The sequence below is a fragment of the Onychomys torridus genome, chromosome 2 (genome assembly GCF_903995425.1).
Source record: "Onychomys torridus chromosome 2, mOncTor1.1, whole genome shotgun sequence".
Classification (NCBI taxonomy): Eukaryota; Metazoa; Chordata; class Mammalia; order Rodentia; family Cricetidae; genus Onychomys; species Onychomys torridus.
Genome location: NC_050444.1, coordinates 144,180,929 through 144,193,876, shown reverse-complemented (window position 1 = coordinate 144,193,876; position 12,948 = coordinate 144,180,929). Strand labels below are relative to the sequence as shown.

At 41.9% G+C, this 12,948-nt stretch overlaps 1 protein-coding gene across 17 annotated transcripts in view; it reads right to left on the bottom strand.

Annotated features, from left to right (window-relative positions):
- The window catches only part of Pum1 (pumilio RNA binding family member 1), a 125,702-nt gene that overhangs the window by 60,614 nt on the left and 52,140 nt on the right, over nt 1-12,948 (bottom strand). For 9 of the 17 annotated variants that reach the window (XM_036177838.1, XM_036177842.1, XM_036177843.1 and 6 more), the window contains 2 exons: nt 8,318-8,426; nt 7,267-7,445 (listed from right to left, as the gene is read on the bottom strand). The exons of 7 other annotated variants lie outside the window; for them this stretch is intronic. In XM_036177838.1, the coding sequence (XP_036033731.1) occupies nt 7,267-7,445; nt 8,318-8,426 (288 nt within the window). The remainder of the gene's footprint in view (nt 1-7,266; nt 7,446-8,317; nt 8,427-12,948) is intronic. One more of the 17 variants, XM_036177841.1, reaches the window with a different exon arrangement.

Genomic DNA, 12,948 nt, shown 5'->3' with positions numbered 1-12,948 from the left:
GCCAGGCAGGAAGTATAGGCGGGAGAAGCAGAGAAGAGAATTCTGGGAACATGAAGGCAGAGGCAGAGATATTGCAAGCCGCCGCCATGAGAAGCGAGATGTAAGGTACTGGTAAGCCACGAGCAACGTGGCAACTTATAGATGAACAGAAATGGGTTAATTTAAGATATAAGAACTAGATAGCAAGAATCCTGCCACGGCCATACAGTTTGTAAACAATATAAGTTTCTGTGTGTTTACCTGGTTGGGTCTGAGCGTCTGTCGGGTGAGAGAGATTTGTCCTGACTGTGGGCCAGGCAGGAAAACTCTAACTTCAATGGACTAGTTTTCACCAATCCTATAAAATCCACTCCTACAATTTGCTGCCTGACTTTCTCCCCCTATCAAAACATCCAATCTTTGGTAGAGCACTGGCAACTCTTTCTAAGGCACCTGATGGATGTTCCTACCTGTTGATTTTCATGGTGTGCTTCCACTTACAGAAACTATGGGAAACATTTCAAACTTCAGCACTTGTTATAGACCAATAGATAGACACGCACAAAACCAGTTTACTTAAAAATAAAAAAGCTCATTAAATAAACAATGACACACAACAAAAATAGCTGGCCATCAAATCTGCCTTATGCCAAGATAAGATCGACAGCTACCTAAAGACAGTACTGGGATCAAGATCATAAAAATGTTTCTTCCGGCCAGGTGGCGGTGGCACACACCTTTGATCCCAGCACTTGGAAGGCAGAGCCAAGCAGATCTCTGTGAATTTGAGGCCAGCCTAGTCTATATAATGAGTTCCAGGACTGCCAGGGTTCAAAAAAAAAAAAAGACCTGTCTCAAAACAAAAGCCAGGAGGTGGTGGCATACACCTTTAATCCCAACACTCAGGAGGCAGAACAAAGCGGATCTCTGTGAATTCAAGGCCAGCCTAGTCTACAGAGCAAGATCCAGGACAGGCAACAAAACTACACAGACAACCCTGCTTCAAAAAACTGAGGGGAGGGGAGGGAAGGGGAGGGGAGGGGAGGGGAGGGGAGGGGAGGGGAGGGGAGGGGAGGGGAGGGGAGGGGGGAGGGAGGGAGGGAGGGAGGGAGGAAGGAAGGAAGGAAGGAAGGAAGGAAGGAAGGAAGGAAGGAAGGAAACAGCTTATAAAGAGTCTAACACAAAAAAGTGGAGCTGGAAATATGGCTTACAGTAATGAGTACTAGTTGTTCTTGCAAAGAACCTGGGTTCAATTCCAGCACCAGTATGGCAGGTCAAAACAGTCCCTAGGGATCTGATGCCCTCTTCTGGCCTCCAGGGGTATTGCATGCATATGTTGTACAAATAAATGTGCAGACAAATCACATAAAATTAAAATAGGGGAAAATTTAAAAAGGAGTATAAAAGTGTTAATTTTTGGCATCTTTGTGGTTTTTAATAATATATAAGGTGAGGTATCTGCAGTTATGAAGTCTTTCAGAAAATATTGGCTCAGGTGCACTGAATCTATTCTGTGTTTTCTATCTGCAACACATACTGGCCATAAGACTTTGGTCATTTAATCTCTGAGTCTTAGCTTTCTTACCTATAAAACAATGAATAGTTATGAACAGCAGTGAAATGCTTCAATGTTTAAGAATGTTATTTTATATACATGTAAAAATACAGCACAGCAGATGCACAGAACACTGTATAGGATGGCTGAGTTGGAAACCTAGCAATACATGCCTGTAACTGATATGGTCCTCCTGCAGCGGTCATTTAAAAGTGATTCTGTAGTCCAGGTTGATGACCATAATCTCAAAATTTAAAGGTGCCTGGGGTCCACCCACACACATTCTGATTTAGTTGGTCTGAAAATGTTCCTAAAAGCTCTCCTAAGTACCCACACTTCAGAAACAATGTAATTAAGATTCAACAGAAAAATTAAAAAGACAAGGTAAGTTTGTGCCGTTTGTTTTGTCCTGTCACTTAGTACACAACAATGCTTTAAAAAAAAAAAAAAAAAAAAAACCTATGAGCTGAATGAATGCATAAATGCATGAATGTATGAATGAATGACAAAACAAGCGAGGATCACTGGAATCTTTCTTAGCATGGGTTTCTTTAAAGTGATGATAACCTTAAACAGTAATGTTCAAAAACAAACACTAGTAGTGTAGACAACACACGAGCATCCAGGCCCTATCAAATTCTCTACAGTGGGAACCAAGGGGTGCTGTGCCGAGAGACAGCACAACACCACAGTGGTGAAGAACATCCCCACTGCCAGCTACCACAGACCAGGAGACAAGCAGACATCGGTGAGAACCATGGAGCACAGAGGTGGCCTGTGCACTGCCTGCTTATCCTCCTCTGGAGAATTATAAAGGAAGATATTTCCAAACATCTCTCTTGTTCCCAAAGAACTCAGAAACAGAAATCCTCTCACTGCGGGGTTCTTAGAACAAAACTTCCCATGGTGGATGGAAGGTCCATTCAGTGAGATCAGAGACTCCTCCATCTGTACCAAATAAGCAGTAGTTTGTGCCTACTTGTAGAAGAACAAGATGGTGCTGACTAGACTAAGTCTTGTACATACTTGTTTCCCAAAAGACAATCCCAAGTTTTTTAACTATTTATTTATTTAGGTGAGGGTGTTACATCCTCTGAAAGTGGAGTTACAGACAGTTATGAGCTGTCATATTGGTACTGGGAATTGAACATTGTCCTCTGGAAAAGTAGTTAGTGTTCCCAACCACTGAGCCATCTCTCCAGCTCCCAACCCAAATTTTTTAAGCTAAATTTTTTCCAAGTACAACAGGTAGCATCTCTGACAAGAATAGACTTTCACTATCAAGAAAATAAGTAAAAGTCTGCAGCTGCTGGCCTTGTGGAACAACTTGATGAGATTCAACTCAAAAGCCAACATAGAGCAAAAGCCAAAGTAGGCAAAACTGAAATGAAAACAAAGCTTGAACCCAAGACCCCTACTTTGCCTCTGAGCCTCATTTTCTGTATCTATCAATTACTGTGCCATAGGAGTTGTTCCAAGGGTTAAGTAAGGCAATCCTTAAAATTAAAATTCTTCAAAAAAAAAAAAAATGAACTTCTTTTTCTAAAATGAGAAACTTATCTACAACTACATTTCATTGACTCTGAGACACTATCGTGGTATGCACCACTGAAAAAGGACACTACAACGGTTCGAGTATGTCATTGACACATTTGAAATGTGCACTGATTTCAGACAGAACAAGATGAAAAAAGTGCACTGTGAAGGAAAACCTGCACAGGCACCGTGGTCCTGACCACTGGACTCCTGGTGTGCAGCAGGTGAGAGCAGCAGGCACCTGCTATGATATCCAAGAGGAAAAAAGAAACCTTTCAGGAAAAAAATGTTCGATTTTATTAAAAACAGTTTGGTTTTGTTTGCTTTGTTAAGTTTGACATTGTAGACTATAGCATGTGGTTTCTGTTGTAGAGCTAGTCAAAAACTCAAGGCGCTCTATCCTAATGGTATAATCATCCAAGGAGAGTCAACAGTGCCTCAACTTTACTATACATGTGAATCATGGGGGGTGGGGGTAGCGAGGGTGGTGCCACATGACTTATTAAAAATGCAGGTATGGTGGCACATTCCTGAAAGCCTGCCACTCAAGATACTGAGGCAAGAAGACTGTGAGCTTGAGGCCAGCCTGAGTTATGCAGTGACACCTTGTCCCCAAAACAACAAAAGCAGGTTTCAGTTCAGGAAGCCTAGGGTAGGGCCTAGGAATCCTAAGCCCATGGGTGATGCTAATATTGATGCACACTAACTAAATATCAATATATTTTGTTACATTATTATTGAGATTTCCTTGAATGCTAATTATTCCTATTATAAAGAATTCAGTTGAGACTCAAAGCCCTGGATTCTATATGTAATACAATATCCCAAGTTTCACAAAAATCAATTATAGTATACTAGCCTCTCAAGCCAAATTGTTGTGACCCAGATGAAAAGCTCCAAGTACGAATTCTCCAAGTCAGAAAGCAGGAGCCTGCCACACACTGTGAAGAGCCTCCAACATCTGCAGTTCCAGTAGTTGTCACTAACCCAATATTTGCAGTGGAGAAACTACATGGTAGGTAGCACTCTTGTTCTTAGTAACTAGACTTCAACCTCCTTGAAGAAAATAAGGAAACCAACAACAGAGTCCTTAGATAGGCAATGTCACCCAGAGGCTTTCAAAATGAGTTACTCCTGTGATTTTATAATTACTTCTGAATCCAGGAAATAGGGAGAGAAATAACGTATTCCAGGAACAAATAAAATAAAAGCTAAAAGGGACTAAGACTTGACTCAGGGGTTCAAGTTTTTCTCATTATCCCAAAATCTGCAGCCCTAAAAGCTGGGGTACGCATGCTGTCTGCTAGCTAGCATCCACAGCAAATGAGAGAACAACACAGTTGTCAGAGTCTTCTGCTGATCCTCAAAGTAAGTTTGGGAGTTTGTTTGTTTGCAGCAGGTTCTGTGTAGACCAAGCTGGCCTCGAACTCACAGGATCCTTTGGCTTCTCTCTAGTATGCACCACCATGCCCTGCCTCCTAAAAGTGCTCCTTATATCAGAAACAAAAACTACTAAATTAAGAGCATTTGCAGCACCAAAATCAACTCAAGAAGCACAGGGAAGGGAAGGCAAAGAGCTAAATCCTTTTATGCAAGCTGTGATGAGGAAATCTCATGAAAATGGAAAACTACTGCACCGTTAGGAATGTCCTCCTTGTGGGCCACCTTCTCTTGAAAAGTTAACATCTTGACTGCCAGCTGTCCTATCTGAGAAGTACTTCGATGTACTTGTTGTGAGTTCTATATACTTACTATGCCACAAATGATGCTGGCCACTTAGCTAGTGCTATACCAAACCCCCTAGCTGCTCTGACTAGGAGGTAGATGTTCTGTAGACAATTCCCCCATATACAGATGGCCTATTGTCCTTGCTCAAGACTTCTGAAGTACTTTTGTTTTGAAGAAAAAAGGGGACACCAACCTTTTTTCAAGATGTTGGATGCATATCATGAGAACTAGAGAGGGAGTGATTCAGGTGTCATCCTAACCAACAGCAGAGTAAACCTGGGTTAGAGAAACATCAGAAGAAAGCAACACCAATGCTGACCAGGCATTCTCTGGTCAGCAGGCCTTCATCTGCCAGAAGATGGCACCTGCCGACACCCTAGCTTGATAGTCATCAGCCTTCCTCTATCCACCTACAGGTGGCACAGAAGTCAAAATACTGGGTAACATGTTATTCCCCACAGCCATCCTCCTAAGAAAGGAGAACACAGACTTGCAGAGTTACTATTATCTTGGATGAATGTCTCAGAAGCTTAGAGAAGTATCTGACTGCAAAGAGTCCTATCTCCTGTGAACACTGTTTTCAGTTGGAGGTGGGGCAGCTACCAGATCTCATCCGGCCTGAGGTTTAATTTCATCTAGTCACAATAACTATGAAAGAGATAAAAATCACCAATTTCCCAAAACAACTAAGAATGGGACCCTACTTTACAATCCAGGGCTTTATCATAAAAACAGCCTTAAAAATGATTCCAAGGGGTTGGGGATTTAGCTCAGTGGTGGAGAGCTTGCCTAGCAAGCGCAAGGCCCTGGGTTCGATCCTCAGCTCCACATAAAAAAAAAAAAAAAAAAAAAAAATTAAAATAAGATTCCATTAGTAATAATTACATTCCACTGTTTAATCTTTTTAATTCAACTTTCCTCCCTCCTACAAACTTCACAACAATCCAGGTATGTGCCTGTGGCTACTGTTTACAGACCAGAAACTGGTCAGAAAATTCACAGCCATTGTTTTCCAGGCTCCTGGTCACCACACCAACTCATCCGTGCACCACTCTCATTCACTCCCCTACAGTAAGTAACGCAAAGCAGCAGGCGGTGTTTAGAAGGCAGCAACTTTCTCAAAGAAATCTTAGAGGTGAAGGAGGTGTGAAGGAAGTGAAGTGAGTAGGAGTGAAGAGAGCTCTAGTCTTCTCCTGGGAAGATAGGCAAATGAGCATCTATCTGGTTTGGTCCCATGCCTCATACCCAAAGTGTAAATCTTGTTCTCCCCTAAGGAGCCCCTTAAGAAGGAACACAGAAACAGTTCACTATCTGATTTATAAGTCACTATGCCTGGACCAAGTCAAAAGATCCAGAAGCATTCAGGTCAGTTTGAAAAGGCTAGTACTCAAGAATGTACTTGGCATACAGAACAGGCTACCAAATAGCAACTACTTCTACTCTAGTGTTTTAAGAGACAGAAGGGAAACAGGACCAGCACAGAAAAGTACTCTAGATTAACAAATGAAACATATAAATAAATATGCATATATATGGAACCAAAATTATGATGATGGGGGGTATCTCAAACATCTGCCACCAGACAGTATTAGGCACAATAACTTTCCAAGAAAAGGCTGAAAAAGAACAGAACAAAGCAAGTTAGGAGGTAAAGAAGGCAGGCAGATTCAGGAGTCTCTAGTGGTCCTCTTAGCTGCAACACATAACACCAGCCAAAGTACAAACTGAAGAAAACTCAAGTCGATCTCTTTTTTAAGATTCTTTGATCTATAAAGCTAATGATATAGACACTGTGCTTTGAGAAAGCCATCAGAAAGCTTCAGAAAGAACGCTACGACTTAACAGCAGAAAGAACGCTACGATTTAACAGGAACCAGCAAGAAGCACATGCTGCTGTGGCTGCCATTCAGCCAGGGTAAGTGAGGTCAGTGGCAATGAATTTAAAAAAACAAACACACACACAAAACAAATCAAAGAAGCTTCAAACTCCCCCCAACAGGATAGGCACAGAAAACAAAGCTGCTCAAGAAAGACCACCATAAAATTAAAATCTAGCCTGCAGAACAAGAATGACCACATGTGCCTTGTCCTTTTTAAGGTTCTTGGGATAGTGGCCAATCATTCCTCTCAGACAAGTACCTCCTACTGACACCCAACTTCGACTCTTTGTAAAGAAAGTCCTTCTCTCTTAGGCTTTTGGTTGTAATGAAGAATGTTTTCTCGTAGACCAATTAACTGAGACATTGCTTTTATCATGTATCTCACCTAACAATGTGCCCCATGGGGGGGGGGGGGGGGACTTTGCCATTTTTGAAGTGTAGCTGACTTCTCTGCTATGCTCACTGAGCTCTGTGCTACAATGGAAGTGTTTTAAACACCCTGTAATGAAGGCTCTGAGTACCTAGGCACATTGTTCTTTGAGGGAAAGGGAAGAAAGAGATAGGAACAAGTTCCTCAAGCCAACTTACAAATCCTCCTTTTCTTAGACAGGAATCGCCCGGGGATGAGCTCAACACATACTCCACCATGCTAACGCCTAGTCCCCCACTCTCCGATCGTGGGGACAGTACAGAATTGACCTCACTGTTCACATGGAAACTCTGACCAGGTCTTCTCTGCACCATGATTGGCTGGGAAACTGAATGATCTACAAAAAAGATACACAAGTATGACACAGTGCAGCCAGAGGCCCAAACAAATTATGAGTGATGTCTCGTGGATAAAGCAATGTCTGGGAATCAGGAGACCTGCCACGGTCAGCTGAGCCAAGGTTTCTCTTGGGTCTTTCACTAAGCACTGAAATTCTACATAAGCTAAGGACACAGAACACACCCCTCCTCTATGTAGGATAGCAGAGGAGTACAGCAGTTCACATAGCTAGGTAGATAAGCCAATGTTCACCTCTTTGAAGTTGCAGGATTTCTTTAATAATTTTTACTGGCAACAGCAAATCTTTCTGAGGACTCCATTGTGCACGGTCCTGAACACAGCTTGTCCAGTGCTGGGTTTTCTATCTCCCCTCCCTAGAAGCTGTGGCTTCTATCTACCGTTGCTGTGTCTGCTCTCCCCAGCCCTCTTCAAGGGAAGTCTATCACAAGAATGTCTGTGCCTGGTGATTTCATTTAGCCCCACGCACATTTAAAGATTACTAGCCCATATATGGCACAGAACGTCAACAGGGGAAAAAAGAATCATGAAGTTCAAAGTACAGGCTTGGATTTTCCAATTCCAGGCAAGCTGACAGCAGCACAAAGTGAAAACTCAGAGCTAAAATTATGATCATTTCCAATGAGTCCATTCTTCTGTGACTAGCGCTTCAGAAAATATTGAAGATGATTTTTGTTAATTGTTTTTAATATATTACATCATCTAAGCTACTTAGTGGCAATTATACTACTGGACAGGACATTTGCTTGGAGTGCTTCTGCCACTGGTGTGAAATTCATGACTTGCCAAGTGCTGAGGAAGGGAGCTCTAAGACAGGCATAAATCACAGTAGAGACGCTAGAGCTAGATTACCTGATGTTCCCCAGGCACTGTCTCGCCATTGATCACCCAGGAATATTCCTTTTGGTCCATCTTTGCTGGATTCATCTGTTTCCCAAAACTTTTTACCTGGCAAGAGCTGCTGCAAATTAAAAATAATAGATGCTTTTAAAGAATTCATAAAGAATGAAAGTACAGCAGTCAACACTTTCTTTAGACAAGGGTATTGAAGATGCTCATGGGCCCTTTAGGTCTCAATCAAAGTGTTTTGGCTACACAGCTGTGATCAGACCACTATTCTTACTTGGTAAAAGACACAGAAAGGCCTAAAGCAAGGGGACACTAATCATAAATATCTAGAATCATTCATTTAGTCTAGGTGAAGATTTTTGAGGAGGAGGTAAGGGTACAAACATTGCCTTATTAGCTAACTGCTTGCTAAGAGGGCTCTAACTGCAAAAGAATGTATCTACAACTGTTAACATACTATATGCACATGCACTGCCTGACCATACAAAGTTACTCAAGCAAGAGCCCGAACCCAGCTTTGAACCCCTGCTATAGAAATGCTAGATACAACTTCTATTAACCAACACTTCCCTACTACATCCACCTGTTCTAAGATTTTAGAAAAAGAGAAAAGCCATTCACCTACTTCTAGAAGGGAAATCAAATTTCTTAACTTCTGTTAGGTTTAATACAAGCTTGATATTGCCATTAAAGTGACTTCAATCAAAGAAACAGTGATCACAGTTACAAAGGAATATTCCTTAAGACTATCAATGTTCCTGGTCTGGTCACTAGCTTTACTTAATAAACTCTTACTTCCTCTAATTATATTTTCTTTTCAACAGCTATTCCTCAAATAGGATACCAAGAAGCTTGAGATAACATGTAATCACTATTTCTGAGCATAAGAAGGCATACCTGAAGAGCTGGCCTATGCAATGTCAAAAATGGAATGCTGACTTTTAGTAATAAAGCACCACAAAGCCCAAGAGTTCCGCTCTCCTCCTGGACAGGTTGAACTTTCCAACTTATTATCTACACCTGAGCATAAATCAGAAAACAAAGTTGTCCACAAAAATGAACCCCAGCTTTCTAGCCTCATTTCTGCTTTCTCAGCACAATGTTAACGCACCGTCAACAAATTTCATCAAACTATTGCACAGGCATAGGCCACTACATGAACCCAAGCAGATTACCACCTTTTTCAAAAAGGAAGAACTCTAACAAAAGACTTCCCATTTAATTGTCCAAATGCTAGGCAGTCTCAAAGATAGACAGTTAAATCACAAGCATCAGTCAATCCTTCATTGGTGCTTTTGGGGTCTGTTAACTACAGTTGCTTGGGAGAGAAAGAGGGAAAAGAGGAGGGAGAAAACAGGTGTCCAGATAAGCTAAGCAGGAGTCAGGAATCCCAGAATCCCTGCTAAATAAGTCTGATGTGCCCTGGGAACTACCATTAAACTGCCCTCAGCCTTCTCCTCTCTTTTTGATGCCAAGCCTGTTTTTCAGAGGCTGTGCCAATCAAAAATATCAGCAAGTAACAACAGCTTTTTGGGAAACATATTCAGTAGCATCAGACATAAGCAAAATCATGGTCAAATTCCAGAAGAGATACTGAAAATTACTAACTATAGAAGGGACAATTTAAAAGAATTCCTGCTTTCACATTCTATTTCTATTTTTCATCTTATAAATGGCCTATCCAATGAGCCCATAAAGCTTCCTTACTCCTTGGCTGTATCCCTTCCACTACTCCCACCTTGAAGTCTGACAAAAATTCTCACTCTTCGTTTGAAGAGAGTGAGACCAAACAGGAGTCCCAATTTAACACCATCTTTGTATCCTAAAAGAAGCAACAATATCAACACAATCTATGTTGGTTAATTTTATGCTCTGTGAAATGGAGCAAAAGTGATTGATTAAAACCAGTCCTATGCTGCCATTTTTTTTCTAACTTAGTCTTCTCCATATAGACTCAAGAATAGCCTTGCTATGCTATCTTTGAGTTCAAGGTGTCAAAGGGGGCTTGTGGGATTCTGACGTTGTTCGCTGTTGTCTATTAGGCTGTCACAACATGCAAAGTAGCAAGTACAGGTGAACAGATGAAAGCAAAGTGTTTCTGGGCTCAACTCCGTAAAAGGGAAACAGTACAGCAAGCACAAGGCACAGCACTAAAAAGTGGAGATGGGGGGAGGGGGGCCCCGCTGGTGAGATGGTTCAGAGGGTGAAGGTGGTTGTCGCCAAACCTGATGACTTGAGTTCAATCCCTGGAACCTACATGTTACAAGAAGCGAACCAACTCCACATGTTGTCCTCTATACACAAACTAGGGCACACATGAGTCCACAAACACACATATGCACACAAATAAATTAACAATGTAAAAGAAGAATTAAGGTAAAAAGTCTACTTCCTATTAGTAAAAGATGCAAGCAGAATATATATCAAAAATGTGTTTCTAGCTCACTGAGTAAACCAGTTCTCCACTACTAAAAATAAAAAACAAGTACTAAACAGATGTTAGAGGTAACCCCCACAGTACTAGAGCTCCATATACATTTGTATCAGTGAGAACAGCAGACAGTATTTGGGCAAGTTCCGAAGAGATAAAGAGAAAGAAGAGGGAAGAACAGAGTGCAGCATGCTGATTGGGGCCAGCCAGGGTAGAAAGGGTGAGTTGCACTGATGCTTAGCAAGCAGGAAAGCAATCCCTGAACCAGGGATCTGGGCAAAGTTAAAAACAAGCTTAGTTGAGCCCTTTAGTTTGACACAGAACCTAGCACTTCTCCCTTTACTGTAAAACCTACTGTCTGTACTCAATTATGGTAAGCACAAGAGCTGACTGCAAATGACCTAGCCCAGTTGTACTGTAAACAGGACCTGACAACGGGTGCTGTGAGGTCACAAAAGTCTATAGTGCACTGCACTGCTTCCATTTCCTCCTACTACCTCCACTGCCCAGCTCCCTCACTTTTAGACAGTTGCTATGCTGTGAACCACACCAGAAAGTGGCCCACTTGGCACAGAATCAAAAGAGATCTCTACACAACAATTCACTAGGAACTGAAGCCCTGAGTCCATGAAGACCAGGATCCTGACGTCAACCACATGAATTTGGAAGATCCTTCTCTGATAAAGCTGAGCAAATATTCAGACCTGGTAGACATCGTACCTGCAGCTTGTAAGAGACCTTAGGAAGTCATGAGATTTAAACAATGGCCTTCTAAGCTGTCTGGGATCTGTTATCCACTGGAGGAACTGATCCAATCATGACTATGTATTTCAAACACTTGAGTTTGTTTTTAAGAAACACTTCTTGACTGGTGGTGGCCTTTAATCCCAACACTCCAGCACTCAAGGCTGAGACAAGCAGATCTCAGAGTTTGAGGTCAGCCTGGTCTACAAAGTGAGTTCCAGAACAGCCAGGGAGGGTTCTTACACAGAAAAACCCTGTCTGTTAAAAAGAAAGAAAGACAGACAGACAGACTTCTTATCCCAAAATCCCAGTACCGAAAAGTACAGTGGTTTTTGATTTAGGAAAAAGTAATTAATTCTGTCATTTCATGTTCTCCCCTACTCTGGCTTCTAACCCTTCCACAGTGATAATAAGTAGCTTTTAAATGCTGAGTGACAAGCAGTGGCAACACTTTCAACTTTTTATTCAATGTCAATGAGAGAATACCTACCGTCAACGCTGATGTTAAAACAGAACTAGGAAACAACTTTATTATAAAACAAAATCAAGATTCAAGAGCCACTTAAATTCAGTAACCACCCCTCTGGAGGTAATTCTATCTACCACATAAATGACTTCCTCACAAGCCAACTCATTGCCAAAAACAAGTAGTTGCCAAACTTTCACTTCAGCCAGACTTAACTTCAATCACTGCAAATTTAAATGCAACCACATTGATTTATTTGTGAGATATGGGGTGGGGGAGAATTACTGACAATCTACACAAAGCAACATTCCCAGCCAGCAGACTTTTTCTTCTGTGGAGCAGGCAATCCCAGGCGGGCTTGGAACTCCTTAAGAAATCCAGGCTGATTTCCAGCTCTAGGCAATCCTCCTGCTTCAGCTTCCTGGTGCAGAGATTACAGCCAAAAGCCAACAAATCTCGGTACAGCTTTACAAAATTGACTTTTAAGGAAAAACTAGACTAGATTATGATCTGATTTTTTGTTGTTGTTGTTGTTTTGTTTTGTTTTTTCGAGACAGGGTTTCTCTGTGTAGCTTTGCACCTTTCCTGGAACTCGCTTTGGAGACCAGGCTGGCCTCGAACTCACAAAGATCCGCCTGCCTCTGCCTCCCGAGTGCTGGGATTAAAGGCATGCGCCACCAACGCCTGGCTGATGATTTTTTGTTTTGCTTTTTTTCCTTTTCTCTTTCTTTTTTTGGTTTTTCATGACAGGGTTTCTTTGTGTAGCCCTGGATGTCCTAGAGCTTGCTATGTAGACCAGGCTGGCCTCAGATTAGAGATTTCCCTGCCCCTGCCTCAAGTGTTGGGATTAAAAGCATGCGTCACTGCCTCTGCCGCTGCCACCACCACCACCGCCATCAACACCACCCAGCAAGATCGGCCAATTCTAAAGGAAAGCGATGAGAATGAGGAATTGGTCCAAAAAAAAGCCAAGGAGATGATGCAGTCAGACTA